Raw genomic sequence first — 16,786 nt, 5'->3', positions numbered from 1 at the left:
AAAATGGTCTAAAAATTAAGAAAATGTTTTTTCTATACAAGCAGCCCAGTACAAAACACAGGAGCCAGCTCGCCCATATGCCTAAAAAAAACAAAATGACTACTGGGGCTTATACTGTAGGAGTCCCCTCTGCAGTGGGACCTCTGCCCTGGATCCTATTTTAGGTATATGGGACATGTGTATAATATTATATAGGCCGTATACAGCACGTCGTGCCATGAGGCTCTATGCAGCGCGTTTCTCTTGTTCCGAGCATCCAATCTGGTTTTGTTGTTTTCATTTTGATAGAGAATTGTGATAAAGTACACCACATTTCTATATCTTTGTACATAGAACGACATAACATCTAGTCCCTTGCTCAGTCCTAAAATGCGACAAATGACCATTACAGGTTTTACTTTGTCATTATGTCATCGAAAATAAGCCACCATAAACCCACCTGTGATAAAGGATGTACGCAACGGGGCAGATTTCACTTACTCCGAGGGGTGAGAGCAGCAATGAGCTTTTACTGCTGCCCCGGGGCTAGTTGTGCGCATCTAATTTGATTCGCTCCAGATACGTTACCCGGGAGAAGGGAGTGCCCCCCATTTAGCAGCAATTGGCACAAATGATCTCTCTATATGGAAGCCATTAAGGTTCAGGTACTATTTCATATTAGAGATGTGCAGACTCTGATTAGTTCAGATGTTCCCGCCAAATTCTGATTTTTCCCGACGAAAATCGGGTCTCAGAAGGAGGCACTAGGTCAGCTTTCATGGACAAACATCATCTTTCCTGCCAAAAGTCCATGAAAGATGATGCTTGTCCATGAAAGATGACGTTTTGCCTCTGAGACCCATTTTGGCGGGAAAAAAATAATAATCTGAATTTGGCGGGAAAATCCAAACTAATCAGAGTCTGCACATCTCTATTTCATACATGGCATCTTTATGTTGGTTTATGCTTTGTTAAACTAGCGATGGTAAAGGGTCATTTCGCATCAATTCAACACAATTTGTGAAAAAAAAAATTACCTTATGGGGGGCATCCACTAGACGATTTTATCCCTGTCCAACCTCTTAACGATTTTCCCTTGAAGTTTCCCTTGAAATATGATCTTCCACTCTGAACAATTTGCTAAAGATTTGCAAAAGATTTAACACTAAACTATGTTTTAATCTGTGATTGAGAGCGTTCAGCTGTAGTGGGCAGATAGTGGTTCATCGTTTGATCGTTCAGCGTGAACGATGTGTAATCGATGTGTAAACGATTTGTAAGCAATCAAGTGAAATTGACCTGCATGTTCAGTCGATGGAGGAGACGATCAAACGACCAGCGGGAGCGCGTATCGTACATCCTTAGAAACAATTACTGCACGATTTGCAAACGATGTTTGAACGATTATCGAACAATTTTATCGTAATCGTTCAACTTTATCGTCTAGTGGATACCCCCCTTTACATTCATTTAAATTTGGTAGAATAAATCATGCCATGGGTTTAAAGAAAACCCCAAATCTTAGGCTGATAAGTACACTGGTTTTGAAGGTATTTGCCTTTAAAGCTGCAATTTGTTTAGCAAAAAATTTGCTTTTAAGTCTTTTACATTTTTGCTTTTGCAGCTAATCTAATTGAGCTTAGAGCAGTGGTTTTCAAACTCTGTCCTCAGGACCCCACGCAGGTCATGTTTTCCAGGTCACACAGCAGGTGCACAGGTGCATTCATTACTCACCGACACATTTTAAAAGACCCACAGGTGGAGCTAATTATTTCAGTTGTGATTCTGTGAGGAGACCTGGAAAACCTGCACTGTTTGGGGTCCTGAGGACCGAGTTTGAGAACCTGTGAGCTAGAGAGTTGGGCAAGGTCTCATTTTAAACCTCTTTTTAAAGGCTTTCATATGATATACAACATAGCAGAATGTTTCAGTAGAAATGAAAAATTAAACATTTTCTAAATCAAAATTTAGATTTTTTTTCTCAAGCCAACTTTAACATTTAAAAAAACAAACAAACTCTCAAAAATTGTTCTTACTGTTGTTAATAAATCCCCAAAGTTTTTATTTTGGGATCATGATGGGATCACTGCTTATAAGATCTTTCATTTTTGAGTGATCTCTGAAAATATTATTTGAGGCACTACACACCTGAGAAAATGGACAAAGCAATATTTTTTTCCAGTTCACTTCATTAGAAGAATGGACGGTTCTCTTCAGGTGTGTTTGGCGACGAGATTCTGTAGACATCGCCTGGCCACTGTTGCGCAAGCTCGTGAACTTAAGTGGAAAGATACTTCATGTGCAAAGACCGCAACAGTTATGTTCAGTAGGCCGCCTTTTACATTTCTCCGGTGGTCCAGGGACAGGTTAGGTTTGGGTGGGCTTTAATTAATTTGTGAAGAAAAGCCCCTCGGTCACTAATTTTTAAGCTCACCCAAACCTAACCTGTCCCTGGGCCATTTGTGTCACATATGAAAAAGCGGAGTGATTAATTACAGTGGAGTATCAGACTGGGATAATGTGTACTGGGAACAGGGAGGTACAGCAACTTGCAGAAGGGGTGCTGGGAGGGAAAGACACAGCAGACTGGGAGCAACTCTGCATTCACAAGATGAAGCCTCAGTCACCCGGCCAGGCAGAGAAGAGAAGGCATAGACCATGGGGCTGCTGCTGGTCTCCACGGGTCAGAGGAGCATGTAATGGGCTCCTGCATTCAGAGCACAGCACATGCTCCTCTCACCCCTCAGCAGAGTCTCATGGGAATTATTGCCCAGTAGTGCATTGCCCCAGTAACTGTTGAACCCCAAGGCCAAAACAGCCTTGATGACTGTCCTGGTAAGCAGCTGCACCGCGGTCTGATTAAGCGACCAGCGCTGTCGCCGTAGTCCCATAGAGGGCATGTCACTGCTGATTATGACAACAAATGGTGGCTCGCATTTATTCTGGAGAAAGATGGAAACATCGATGCAGTGTAGGTGACATTCCTCCATCCAACTGGTCCATCACCATGTTTTCCATACCAAGGGAAGCCGAATGTTTTATGGATTCCTACGGTAGATGTTCTGTGTAAGGTGAATCCATTAACTCCAGCAGGTGGATTGTACACCCTTTCTCAAATGGAAATACTAAAAACAAATGAAACAAATTCAGCCAGTTCCAACCCACCAAGTATCACCATCCATCCAGATCAGCAGCACCAAATGGTAATGATCTGTAGTAAGCTTTCTTAAAATATATGAAAGTCCTAAAAGTTTTAAATATAGGATTAACATACTCGTACATAATATACATCCGAGGGATTGTTTACGGAAATGCATTAAAAGTAAAGAACAGGCCTAAATTGTTAAAATAATGAAAATGAGAACGAACAGTCCAAAGTAAAAACCTTTATGTAGCAGATGATCCCCAAAATAAAACTTTGGGGATTTATTAAAAACAGTATGAACAATTTTTTAGAAGAGTTTTTAATTTTTTTGTTTATTGTTTTTATTGAAACATACTGCTGTGTTATATATCGGATGAAAGCCTATAAAAAGAGGTTTAAAGTGAGGCATTGCCCAACTCTACAGCTCAATTAGGTGAGCTACAAAAGCAGTTTCAAAAACTTAATAGCAAATTTTGGACCCTTTTAAAGGCATATAACTTCAAAACCATTGTACATATCAGCCTAAGATTTTGAATTTATCTTCGCATTACAATCTGAAATGGTCAGGTTGAAACCCTGTGTTGATTTGGTGTGGAATGACCTGAAAGTAAACTCTGTTACCTACTATTTGTCACATATTTAGTTTTATAAAATCTAATGACTAGCAGGATTGTTACTTGTCTCCCAATCAATCAATCCTCTGTTAGAAATAGAGAGTACTCCTTTTTCGTATGTTTGTAAATGGACATTTGAGCTCCACACAAAGCAATGGATGGGGCAATTGGGTTGCCAAATTGTTCAGGCTGTAATTGCTACTTCTGTGTCGAGCTTAAGAGCCAGGGCACAGTCTCCATTTTATGACCAACGTGCCGTGGCGTTCTAGGCAGAGTATATGTCAGGAAACGCGTCTCTGCGCCACAGGGGTGTGAACTTGGTAATGCCATTCCCCCGCCACCATCCGGATTACTTTATCAGAACTCTGTATGCGCTATGGCAGTGTGGTGAGAAGAACCGTTTCCCCCCCATTCACCAATATGTAACGCAGACAACCCCCTTCTCTTATTCTGGCAACCAGAATGTTCTACAATGGGTGCGGCACTACACCTTCGCCGAATTCATGACCATATGTATTATGATGGATCCCTGATCTCTAAGCAGGAAACTGTAATCTCTCAAGGTTAATTTGTCTTGGAAAATCCTGTCGGGTTACTGAGAGTTAACTGGTATTGGCACATTTGGGAATAATTTCTGCGTTAACTCTTTTTATGTGTGAGGAATTAGCAGAGGCTTCACGTCCGTGCCCACAGGAACTTGGCAGCTCCAGCGATGACTGTGTGTAACTAACTTTGTGTGTTAGGGGATTTCTCTGTCAGGAAATAATGTTAATGGAATCTTTATACTCAAATTATTATTATTAGTTTATTTTTATAGTCTATGTGTAGTTCTTGTTTATGTATTTTATTATTTTATTTTAACTTCTGATCTATGTAAGTGGACACCAAATCGCTTTGGTTTAATAGAAGTTGGTTTGTAAATCAGATCTAGTAAAACCATTCACAGATATTTCTCGAAGCGTTTAAGAAGCTGGTGAGACCTTTAGAATTATTTTGAGAAGGTTTTATATCCATCAATGTTTTGCAATACAAACATGCGTGTAACTAGACTGGGATGGGATCCTCTCACATGGTCGACATTAGAATGTTGACATGGTCCAATATGTTAATATCTGAAATGTCGACATTCTCAGACTGCCAACGGTTAGGGTTTGGCGTGCCAGGATGGTTAGGCTGAGACGGGGCTAGTTAAGGGTTAGGCATTAGGTGGTGTGTTGGGTACAAGGATTAGGTTTAGGGGTAAATACTCAACAGCAGAACACTATTATTTGGTGTAGACACTGGTGAGAATCCACAATCAGAAGCAGCTGGATCAGAACCGTAACAAGACTTTTTGGTGCCCCGTGCCAGAACGAGCATTGGCGTCCCCCCCCCTTATTTTTCAAATAGGGACATAATGCACATGAAAAAGGGGCATGGCCTCATGGGAATGGGCCAGGGAAGAGAGAGGTCCGTATTTAGATGGTACTGAAAACCAAAAAAGGCTGAATAGTTTACTAAGAGAGGTGGTATACATTGAGAAAAAGAGGGGACCAAAAACAGAGCCTTGCGGTTCTCCAACTGATAGAGGTAGCGAAGAGGAGGCAGAATCAGAAGAGCGATTAGATAGGTAGGATGAGAACCAAGAAAGGACTGTCTTGAAGACCTAGGGATTGTAATGTTTGTATGAGAAGAGAGTGGTCAACAGTGTCAAAGGCAACAGAGCGATCTAGAAGAATAAGAAGTGAGTGGTCTTTAGTCTTGGCAGTGACCAGATCATTTACCACCTTAAGCCCCATACACACTGGACGATATCAAGCTGCATGTACAGACGACTGGGGATATCGTTAACGACCCGCGGGAGCTCACACCGTTTTTCGTTAAGTTCATACACACTGGACGATTTGAACGATATATCGTTCAACGTCATTGTTCATAATGTTCATAAAAATCTTCCTTTTTGGCAATGTGTCCAGTGAGTGACATCGGCCGCGGCAGGGGTGCCAGCATGGGTTAAGTGCATAGACACTTGCCGATGCTGGCAATAACTGCGAGGGGGAGCGGGGCCATGCTGCATTCGGCAGCATGGCATTGCTAACGATATCCCCAGATTGTGCTGCATGGTTAGACGACTGAGGATATAGTTATCGACCCGCGGGAGCGAGCATAGTCTGTCGTTTACTGCATACACACTGCACGATATATCGTTCAATGATATCCTTATTATTCCTATATCGTTCACAATTATCGTGCAGTGTGTATGTGCCTTTAGTCAGTGCTGTCTTTGGAGTGTGTTGGGAGCAAAAGCCTGACTGAAGTGGATCCAATAAGTCAGGGGTCTTCAACCTTGGCCCTCCAATGTTGTCCAATGTGGAACTACACATCCCAGCATGCACTGCCACCTTTTTGATATAACGGCATGCTAAAACTATGGCAGTGCATGCTGGGATGTGTAGTTTCACAGCAGCTGGAGGGCCAAGGTTGAAGACCCCTGACTTATTGGATGCAATAAGTTATGCGAGTTATGAAAGTGTGAGGCGAGTGTAGGCAAGTCTCGGAGATGGGACCTAATTTGAGAGAGTTGGGGTCAGAATTTTGTTTTATACAAATGGGAGTAAGCACTAAATGCACGCATGATGAATGTGATAATACACGCAGCCCTAAGTACAGCGCACAGATAGGTGCAGAGCATGTGCATGGTAACGTCTCTGCGCGCTTCTTGTGTAGGCGCTACATATGTCGCAATTGGAAGGGCGTTGCTAAAGTGTGACCCCCCCCCACTGCCCCTTAGTGCTCGCCATGTGCACATGATCCCCGGATCTGCGATGACGTCTGAAGTACAAATCCGAATTATAACATGGAAGAGTCCTTTTAATGTATGGTTTGTTGTGTTCAATACTGAATTCTAGGCCCTAGCCAACGTACTGTATTCAACACTTTGCTGTCAATTGACGTCTTATGCGTGCTTAATTCGCCGTAGTTCTATAAAAGTTTAATGATATTTATGTGTTTTAACCATAGAATTCAAAAGTCGTGTCCGAGACCCCTGATGTGCCGCCCGTTTCTGAAGACGAAGATGAGTATGAACCGGCGGCTCCTCCTCCCATTGTGGCCCCGCGTCCTGAGCATACGAAATCGGTGGGTGTACAAGTGGCTGATGATCAGCAATACTGCAGCACTGCTCTGTAAGGGTGCGAGGCGGTACTAATAGTGAGGCAGTCCCCCCTGCACAATAGTCTGGTAGGGTGTCATTGTGTAACAAGCTGACATTATACGTGCTGTGTAGGTGCCTATCCCCAATCTGTCTGTAATTAGAAGGGAACAGGCAGAAAATTGCAGGTGTGCGGATTACAAACTGCACAGGATATGGGAAGTGTTCCTGCACGCTGGGGTCTCTGTGCTGTAATCTCATGCCATGTCATGGTAAAGTCAGTTTGTAGTGATTACGTCTGTTTGGGCAGCGTCCATAGGTAATCGCCGCCTTGCGCTTTGTTTATTCATCCGTCGAGCCAGCCAAAAAGCACTATTCAATTAGGGCAACATATTATGGTCATGTCTACAGCCGACTAAATGTAAATTGGTTCTGTAGGATCATACGTCTAGATGGAGATTTCATACCATCTCCCGAACACAAGGGACGTCTATCAGGCATGGCGAGGGTCAGATTTCATAGTTAGTGTTCCTGCGGCCTGCAAGCATCTGTTTTGTGGGCTGAACCAACTCGCACATCATGTAGGAATGACCTTTTAATACTTCATTCTTTGTATGTTTTCAACAAGGTAAAGAAAAGTATAATGAATACACCGCTAGTCACAAAGGAAGTTATATACAAAATGCAAAACAGCGGAGGCACAAACTTACATTTCCCTAATTCACTGGTGGTTTTCTTTTCCTATTTTTTTTTTATAGCTGAGCCCCAGCACTGAATGCCAATCAGCTCGGGGATATAACATAGATATACACAGGCCTTACCTATTGAGAAAAAATAGATGACAATACACAGGATCGCCTCCTAAGGGCTTGGGAAAAGTGTAGTTGCTGAACTTAAATCTGCATCTAGAACTTTTGAGCCAAAGGGGCAGTTGCGTAGCGCTGTCCGCATGGTATAATGTAAAGCGTGTACTTCCCGGGGGTATTATACCAATGGAACATGCACATTCAGTGTGTGGTCTGGAAATCAGCCCTCAGTGATGTCATATGTTCCTAGTGACCTGATTGGCTATATTCAATTGAGTGTTGCTGAAGCCCTCTGCTCAGGATGGGATAAGTGTAATGGAAAAAGTCTGCAGATAATTATTCAAGATCTATTTTGTTAGCAAGGAGCAAATACCACTAATGTACTTTTGAATCTTTGGCTTCTCTTCATTAAACAAATCTGTATATGGAAATGCTGCAAGACTTTCGTGTAACAGCTTCTTTTCGGTTTAGGTGGGTTTTATTACCATAACCTGCCTAGAAGTCCTTGTACTCAGATTTAGCAAACAGATTCGCATTTACGCCGCGTGTTTATCTTCATTGTCTGTATAATCACTTATTGCAGGGCCCTGCTAAACCCCGGCCGTATAACTAGGGTCACATGGAAGACTTCCTAGATCACTGGCCCGCCTGCAGACACTAAGCTGACTCCACTCCGCTAGTACTGTACCTTGCGTTTTCCCCTGCGCATAAGTCTGTGCCCTCCTCTGGGAGCTGGTGCTGATTGCCATACTCGTGCCTTTCAGATCTACACCTGCCCTGTCACTCTCCCGTCAACGCCAGTTAAAGATGAACCCGCTGCGCTACCTTCAGAACCGTCGGAAAACAGCTCGTCGCCGCTAGAGGCGGCAGCGAAAAACACGGAGAAAGCAAAGAAAAAGCCCAAGATGTCTGATGAAGAGATCCTGGAGAAGCTGAGTATGTGCCTTGTTCTTGTAACTGAGCGTTCAGTGCGGGACTCCCTGATAAACCATTTATATTTAATTTCACCCTATAATGATGGGATCCTATCGCTCTGGGATGAGCAACGCGCAGCACCTCGTCTGCTGTGGAACTGTACATCCCTGCATGCCCTGCCACAGTTTTAGCATGCCCTGCCAGCAAATCTTTGGCAAGGCCTGATGGGATATGTAGTTCCACAGCAGCTTTACCTACGCTTGCTAAGCTGCGGTATCCCTATCTGCCTGTATTTCCAAAGTGATCTTATGGCAGCTGGTGATGCACTGGGATAGGCACTGTATGTTTTGTAAAGATTATATTTTCCACAGACTAAACTGTAGTGATTATTAAGGAATTATCTTCCCTTTAATGTGGGATCTTTGTAAGCCACCAGAATGCAGCGTATGTAGCTGTGACGGCCTTGGCAGCGAGCATGACTAGAATCGGCTGACACACGTTGCAAATATGCTCTAACCACTTCACCAGATTAATTACTTCATGCACACGCGGCCCACAGTGCTTTTTTTTTTTTTTTTTTTTAATTATTCCTTTTACATAGTCTGCAAGGCTAGTAGATCTTTTGACGGGTCTGCTTTTAAAGGGCAAGTATCGCCCTTTTAAGAGTTTACCGTGAACATGTAAAACCACTCGTCCAAGGAGTTTAAGGGTTTATTGTTTCAGTGTTTTTAAGACCTCTATCAAACAAGTATCCTGAACCTTTCCTGGGGCTTTTTAGCGTATAACCCCACTCAAAAGTCAGATTGGTTTGGCAATCATAAATCCTCAATTTAATTACCGTAGATATTCAGGGCGATAGGAATATATCTGACATGTATATTAAACCTTTTCCATCCATCACTGAATGGTTTCTGGTCGTTGATCAGATTTCAGTCATATTTTATCACTCTTTATAGGTAGATGTCATGTCTTTAAAGATGTTTTGAGAAGTGACTGTGCATATATTGATAGCTCATTAAAATAAACTTTTATTCCTTGCTTTGGAAGTCTGGTATTGTCCCAAAACACTGCTGTTTGGAATGATCCTGTCCCCAGAATTTAATATATGTAAACTTAAGCGTTCAGGCCTCTCATCATAAATGTAGTTTCTCTTGAAGGCCTGGTTTGGTCTCATTCCAGTTTGATTTTAATAGATATACTATGAAGTTAACATTAGCACTAGTATATTTTGTTGCGCTTAACAGTAGGGATTGGCGAGTCTACCATTGATGGTGCTGTCGCTGTTTTACATGGATGTCAGTAAACCACTGATAAGTTAAATAATCGATGGGCATTCGTGCTCTCAGTCACGGGGAGGGGTAGTGGCTAAGTGGTTCATCGGGGGTGGGATTTCCACGGGATAATTCTCTGCCATCGATGCAGGAGAACGATCTGACCTCTTCCATCCATGGCAAAACCATCGACTATCAGTGGCAAACCATCAATGTTTGCTAAACGTTGAATGTCGGTGGCCATCGATACTTTACAATTTGTAACACAGTTATCAAACCTTTCTCTTTGTGAACAGTCGACGGTAAGAGGGCCCTGCACGCAGGCCTACTAACAAATTGGCCATAATAGCGATAGAAAGTGTGTGATGTAGGTAATGTACATGGGAGTTGATTGAGTAACACTGATCAGTGAGTGGTATAAATGTTTTATTTCCCTTCTGTGCTTACAGGAAGCATAGTCAGCGTAGGAGACCCCAAGAAAAAATACACACGGTTTGAAAAGATCGGGCAGGGGTAAGTAACATAACTCGCATTAAGCTGCTCGTGACGTGGGGGAACCTTATAAATCTGGTGCAGAGGAAAAAGATCTTGCTTAGAGTTTGGGATTTTTCTAGTTCGAAAATTGAAGGAAAACTCCTGGTCGCTGCGTGTGATTGTGCTTTTCCTGCGCAGAAGTTTCACGTCCTATTGGTGTGTGACATATAATCAGCAAACATTTATATTATCAGCCTTTTCAGAGTGGTGACAGCCGTGATAATCTGTCTCAGGGCCTGATTCAGACCCATTTGCTAGGCTGCGTTTGCAGGTAGCCTGCGTTCACATGTAGCCTGCAGATGTTTGCAATGTGCGCATGCGTACAAGACATCGTGCGCGAACTAGACCATGCGATTGGGAAGCATTCGCACCCTGTACACAGACGCCCCGATAGAATGATTGACGGGACGAGCCGTTTGTGGGTGGTGACAGGGGTTGGTTGGTGGACATGGGGGTGTGGTGATGCGAATGCAGGCGTGTCTGTGCGTCTTAACGCCGTTTCCGGGGTAAGACGCAGCGTCATAATACACGTCACATGGCTGAATTACACACTGAAGCACTCGCAGTGCTTGCGGTAGGGTATGGTCAGCCACAAGTGCTGTGTATGGGTCCGATGTTACCGATTGTTAAATACACTCCCTGGAGATGACGTGTATTACTAAAGGAAAGTGGGCGTCTTATGACAGGCTTGTGGGCGTCTAAATACACACTGTGATCACACGGCAAGACATAGTGGGCGTGCTAATGTCTTGCCATGCGATCACTGGATTTGCATACTTTGACGGCTGCGTGTGAACGCATCTAGCGAGCGGGTCTGAATCGGGCCCTCTGTGTGGAGCGGTAGTGTATGGGCATAACCAGCCTTGTCAGCGTGTTGACAGCTGCAATAATTGGTCTCAATGCGGAGTACCAGTGTATGGGCATAACCAGCCTTATCAGAGTGGTGACAGCCGCGATAATTGGTCTCAATGCGGAATACTAATGTATGGGTATAACCAGCCAAGCGGTGACAGCTGCGATAATTGGTCTCAATGCGGAGTGGTAGCGTTTGGGCATAACCAGCCTTATCAGAGTGGTGACAGCCGCGATAATTGGTCTCAATGTGGAGTACTAATGTATGGGTATAACCAGCCAAGCGGTGACAGCCGCGATAATTGGTCTCAATGCAGAGTACTAGTGTATGGGCATAACCAGCCTTATCAGAGTGGTGACAGCCGCGATAATTGGTCTCAATGCGGAGTACTAGTGTATGGGTATAACCAGCCTTATCAGAGTGGTGACAGCCGCGATAATCGGTCTCAATGCGGAGTGGTAGTGTATGGGCATAACCAGCCTTATCAGAGTGGTGACAGCAGCGATAATCGGTCTCATTGCGGAGTGGTAGTGTATGGGCATAACCAGCCTTAACAGAGTTGTGACAGCCGCGATAATCGGTCTCAATGCGGAGTGGTAGTGTATGGGCATGCATACTGGTAAAGGTAGATGATCATAATATTTATGGAAAAAGCATTTTTAAAATGTTTAACTCTCTTCCTTTCCCCAATAAATAAAACCTTTGTGCGGCGCTACGGAACCCTTGTGGCGCCTTATAAATAATAGATAATAATAAGATCTCATTATGCTTCAAAAGAAGACCCTGTATATATCTGATGAAAAAATATATAACATTTGGGAAGACTACTGTAATGCGGGGTATACATCTACGCCCCGATTCCCCATTCTGCCAACACTGATCTGCAGGCCCGTGAGCATTGATGATCGGCGGTCCATCGATGGATTCGGAATAAACAGCATGTTAAAAATCCCTGACTAGCCAATCATTTTTTTTGGTTGGGATCGGTGAATCGAGTATTTCCAGCATGTTTAATTTGCCCAGTGTCAGCAGAACGTAGAATTAGCGCAATGCATTTTAGAGGTATGGGCCCCATTAGTCACACACAATTGCGCACCCACATTGTGTGCAAAGAGATGAATGCAGATAATGTACTAATCCATGCAGCTGCACCGCCCTTATCCGCCGGCTTGGCTTCATCACTGATCACTGTGAGAGCAAACTTGCAGCAACCTATATTTGGTCTGAGAGATCAGTCTGACAATCGCACATTCGGACACTTCTGCATAGCCCCCTATTCTGACGATGCACCCATGGTGCAATCCATCTACAAGTTGCAAAAGTCTGCTTGCCCCGTTGCCATCCAGTTACCCCCACTAAGCTGCGAGTGGGAGATGTGACGGTCGATGCGCACAGCTCTAAATCACCCATAGGCATGTACGCTCGGGACCGGTGCATGCACAATCGCTAAATATTGCAAAACTTATGCGCAAAAAAACCCTTGTAGTGACAGATCCGTATAGTAATTTTCTGCAAAGGATTAATATAAAAAAAATAGATTTGTAGGTTTGTCTGTCATTAGTTACTTTTGTGCTTTTTTTTTTTTTTTTTTTTTTTAGTGTTTTTTTTTCTTTATTTTCTTTATTTTTGGGGGCATTTTTTTATTTTTTTATTTTTAAGGTCAAATCTAAAAATTCACTCTAGTAACATTTATCTGTATGTATTTTGTTGTGACACACACTTTATGCAACTATGTTTTTTGTTTCCTCTTACGTATCCTGCAGGTGTCACACTTACGTTATAAAAGTTTTTTGCCTGAACATTCTTAAATACTTTGCGTCTGTGGTTTTAGGTATATTCTTTTTTTCAACACACTTTGAACGGCGCCACGATATCGTCAAAATTAATGCATTTTTTTACTTACTATTGTATTTAAATTTCCACAGTTTGATGCAAAATGTGCTGTGATAATTATTATTATAAAAAAAAAAGCATTGGGGGAAAATAGAGCCTCCTTATACGTAGCATTGCCTCGCTGGTATTGTATAACCTCGCTGTTACCCAGGTGGTGTCAGGAAGACATTGTGACGCTGTATAAGGGATTATCAGGTGATTGTTTTTTATCCGGGACTGAGGCGGCCTCTGTAATAATGATCAGAGACTCTGCGTCTGGGCCTGGGCCCTGACTGAGCACAATGGTGGATCAGATGTCCGGGAACAAAGGCCACTTTCATTCTCACCGACACCTGTAATTACCCGGGAAACCTTTGGCTTAGCCGTGCTCTGTAGCTGCCCATTGTTGGATTGTTAATTATAAACCTTTAGATCCTTGTTTCTTTTAAAAGTTAATGATCCCACATTTCAGTTCCCATCTCCCGCAGTGCTCCGCACGGAGGCTGAAGTGCCTAGTTAGTGTTTGGTGGTGATTGCAAGCTTGATTTCTAATTCGTTGATTTAATAATGATGCGTTATTCCTGTGCTGGGCCTCTGTGATCGCTGTCCTGAGATGGCGACCAGAGGCCGGTTGGCGATTCTTGTGCCACTGCTATCCTTGTTAAACAGGCAGTTCTTGGTGATAGCGATCGCCTGGGGGCTTTAATAAATAGGGTGAAGCTCTGGCGATAAACACACCTGTTGGGTTTTCTAGTAAATAGACCAGTTAGTATTTTGTCTTAGAGCTCATAATATAGGTTGTGGTACAGACCTAACTCGTGTCCTGTGCAGAAAGCCAGGTCCGTGTAATGTTCAGGATTGGGGAAAAAAAAGTTTTAAAAAAACAAAAAAAAAAAACCCTGTTTTTTTTTTTTTTTGTTTTGTTTTGTTTTGTTTAAACTGTTTTTTTTTTTTTTTAAACTGTTTTTTTTTTTTTTTTTTTTTTTTTAAACTGTTTTTTTTTGTTTTTTTTTTGTTTAAACTGTTTTTTTTTGTTTTTTTTTGTTTAAACTGTTTTTGTTTGTTTTTTTTTGTTTAAACTGTTTGTTTGTTTTTTTTTGTTTAAACTGTTTTTGTTTGGTTTTTTTTGTTTAAACTGTTTTTTTTTGTTTTTTTTTGTTTAAACTTTTTTTTTTTTTTTGGGGTTTAAACCAGTTTTTTTGCATTAACGTTTGAATGGAAAAATAAATTAATATTGCTATGTATTAGAAACCTTGATCAATCATGTTTTAATGCTTTCTAACATGAACAAACCAAAGTTATTAGGGTTTGATATGATTTATTTGACATCTTTCAATAAAACCAATTTTAGACTAGACTTAATTAAAACATGTAAAAGCACTTTTCAGAGAAACACACAAACACCAAAAAAGGAGTTAAGCGTTAGAACTGAAGATGTCACTGGCATTAAACATTTTGAATAAAAACTAGTTTAGAGGCCTTTTCAGTTCCCAGTCTGTTACGAAGCTTCGAATTAACTAAACTGAAAGAAGAAGAAATTCTTTCTACACCAGCTGAAGACGCCGAGCAGTCAGAAGTTGTTAAATAATGGGAAATACATTGGGGTTAGCTTTTTTTCAATTGCGCTTTTTTTTTTTTGCTCGTCCACCATTCATAAGATGATACTCGTGACACCACAGAGACTAATACCGGCCATACACGGTGCGATATTGAAACGTCACGATGTGTTGTACAATTTCCCTTGAGATTCTTCCCTTGAAATTCTCCATACGATGTGTTCAAATGGTGTACAATTGTTCGTTACGATCATACGATACGGATGCTGATGTGTACCACATTGTGCACAATAGGTCGCAATCTTACGGTTTTGCTGTAAGATCTACGATCCAGCTATACGACGGCAGGGACGCGCATCGTAAACACAGAATCGACACATGATGTGCACGATTGATCATTACGATTGATCGAAATCGTCCACATCGTGCAAAAAATCGCACCGTGTATGGGCCACTTAATGCTGGGTACACATCTGAAAGATACATCTACAGATCAACCGATCTACAGATGTCTGCAGATGATGGTTGTTCATACACAGTCATTGCCATCTAATGATATATCTGTTGTGACGACATTGGCCAATTAATCTTTTACTCCGTACACACTGGCAGATCGTCTTTGTGCAATGTGCCAACTCTTCCTGTAATTTACATAGTGGGTTGGCCTAATGAAGAGCACACAGGGAAAGGAAATAGGGGCCTATTCAGCTAACGATAAATGGCCCAGTAACCATGCGGAAACACTAGTTTCCTCATATTTAGGTTACCGGGCGACTCATCAGAACCACCTGATATTCAGCAAACTCCGAAAACTGAAAGACAGCGCTTGTTCTTAGATTCCCGCTCCTTCCTATGGGAAGGAGTTCCGGGCATTCGAAGATACCTGCTGTGGTCCCTCCTTAATACGTGCGGGGGGGGGATACTTAATATTTGAGGTAAACCTCAAATATACTTTGATAAATGGGCCACATACTATTGAAGCTGGACATTACACCACTGTGATGTAACCTGCAATAACTAGGGATGGACTTGGCCTGGTAAAGCCACTATTAAAGATACTGAAGACTGCACATTACTTAAGTGAATGATGTAAATGAAATACCAGAGGGTTTATACTTAACCACATATGTCTCTCACATGTCTCTCACTCCTCTGCAGCAGGCTGCTATGTTAGGATGGAGGTGAGTCTCATACGGTATAACAGGAGGCAAAGAGTGACTGACTGATTTTCAGCCTTGCTCTGTACAAATGTCCTATGTTCTGCATACATACATAGTTGACAGGTATCTGGCAAACAGAGCTTGGGCACAGGTGGTTTAATCCAGCCAACCCTGGTAATGTTGCAAACGAAGTTTGTGTCCCATCTTTCTGGATCTCTGGGCCGGATGGCAAATACTGCAGCTGAGACCCATGTTAGGACAATGAATACAGGGTGTTGTGTACAAGGAGCAAATAGTGTAACGATCAGTCGCTATTGCATCAATGGTGGCGTTGCCGGGTATCTCCTAAAGTCGCACTTAGGCCCTCATTCAGAGCCACTCGCTAGCGGCAGTACGCTCGTTCCGAGCGATGTTCGCACATCTGCGCATGCGTACGGTTTTTAGTACGCATGCGCGAACCAGTCAGTGCGGCCGAAAATCGTTGGTACGCAATATAGCGAGGGCCTGCTATTTTGAGTGACAGAATGAGGCGTATGTGGGTGGTAACAGGGGAAGGTGCTTGAAAACGGGGAGTGGAGATCCGAACGCAGGCGTGCTTAAAGGTCAAAACGGGCGTTTTAAGGGAGTGCATAATTAATACAGCAGCGTCATTGACCACGTCACTTGTTTTTTTTTAACTCAGAACTGCTCGCAAAATAGCGGTTGAAAACACCAACCACAAGAATAGCGAGCAGTTCATACGCTGTATGATGTACTCGATTAATCTAATAAATAGCGGACATGACGTATGGTGCGTGCGGCCAGGGGGCGTTTTTATCAAAAAAACGAGCGTATGTTTTGCTCGCTCGTTCAGACTTAGAGGTGGGAACAGACTGTAATTTGTGAACGGATCATTTGAATAGCCACCCCTTGTTTTTGAACGAACGACCACAAATAGCGAACGGCTCTGAA

At 42.6% G+C, this 16,786-nt stretch overlaps 1 protein-coding gene across 2 annotated transcripts in view; it reads left to right on the top strand.

The window, feature by feature from the left end:
* PAK1 (p21 (RAC1) activated kinase 1) overlaps positions 1-16,786 on the top strand; it is a 92,207-nt gene that overhangs the window by 47,451 nt on the left and 27,970 nt on the right. For both annotated transcript variants that reach the window (XM_088473813.1, XM_088473814.1), the window contains exons 6-8: positions 6,739-6,855; positions 8,439-8,610; positions 10,310-10,373. In XM_088473813.1, the coding sequence (XP_088329939.1) occupies positions 6,739-6,855; positions 8,439-8,610; positions 10,310-10,373 (353 nt within the window). The remainder of the gene's footprint in view (positions 1-6,738; positions 6,856-8,438; positions 8,611-10,309; positions 10,374-16,786) is intronic.

The sequence above is a fragment of the Taudactylus pleione genome, unplaced genomic scaffold, assembly GCF_031769625.1.
Source record: "Taudactylus pleione unplaced genomic scaffold, aTauple2 ptg000140l, whole genome shotgun sequence".
NCBI lineage: Eukaryota > Metazoa > Chordata > Amphibia > Anura > Myobatrachidae > Taudactylus > Taudactylus pleione.
This window is presented reverse-complemented; position numbering and strand designations above follow the sequence as displayed.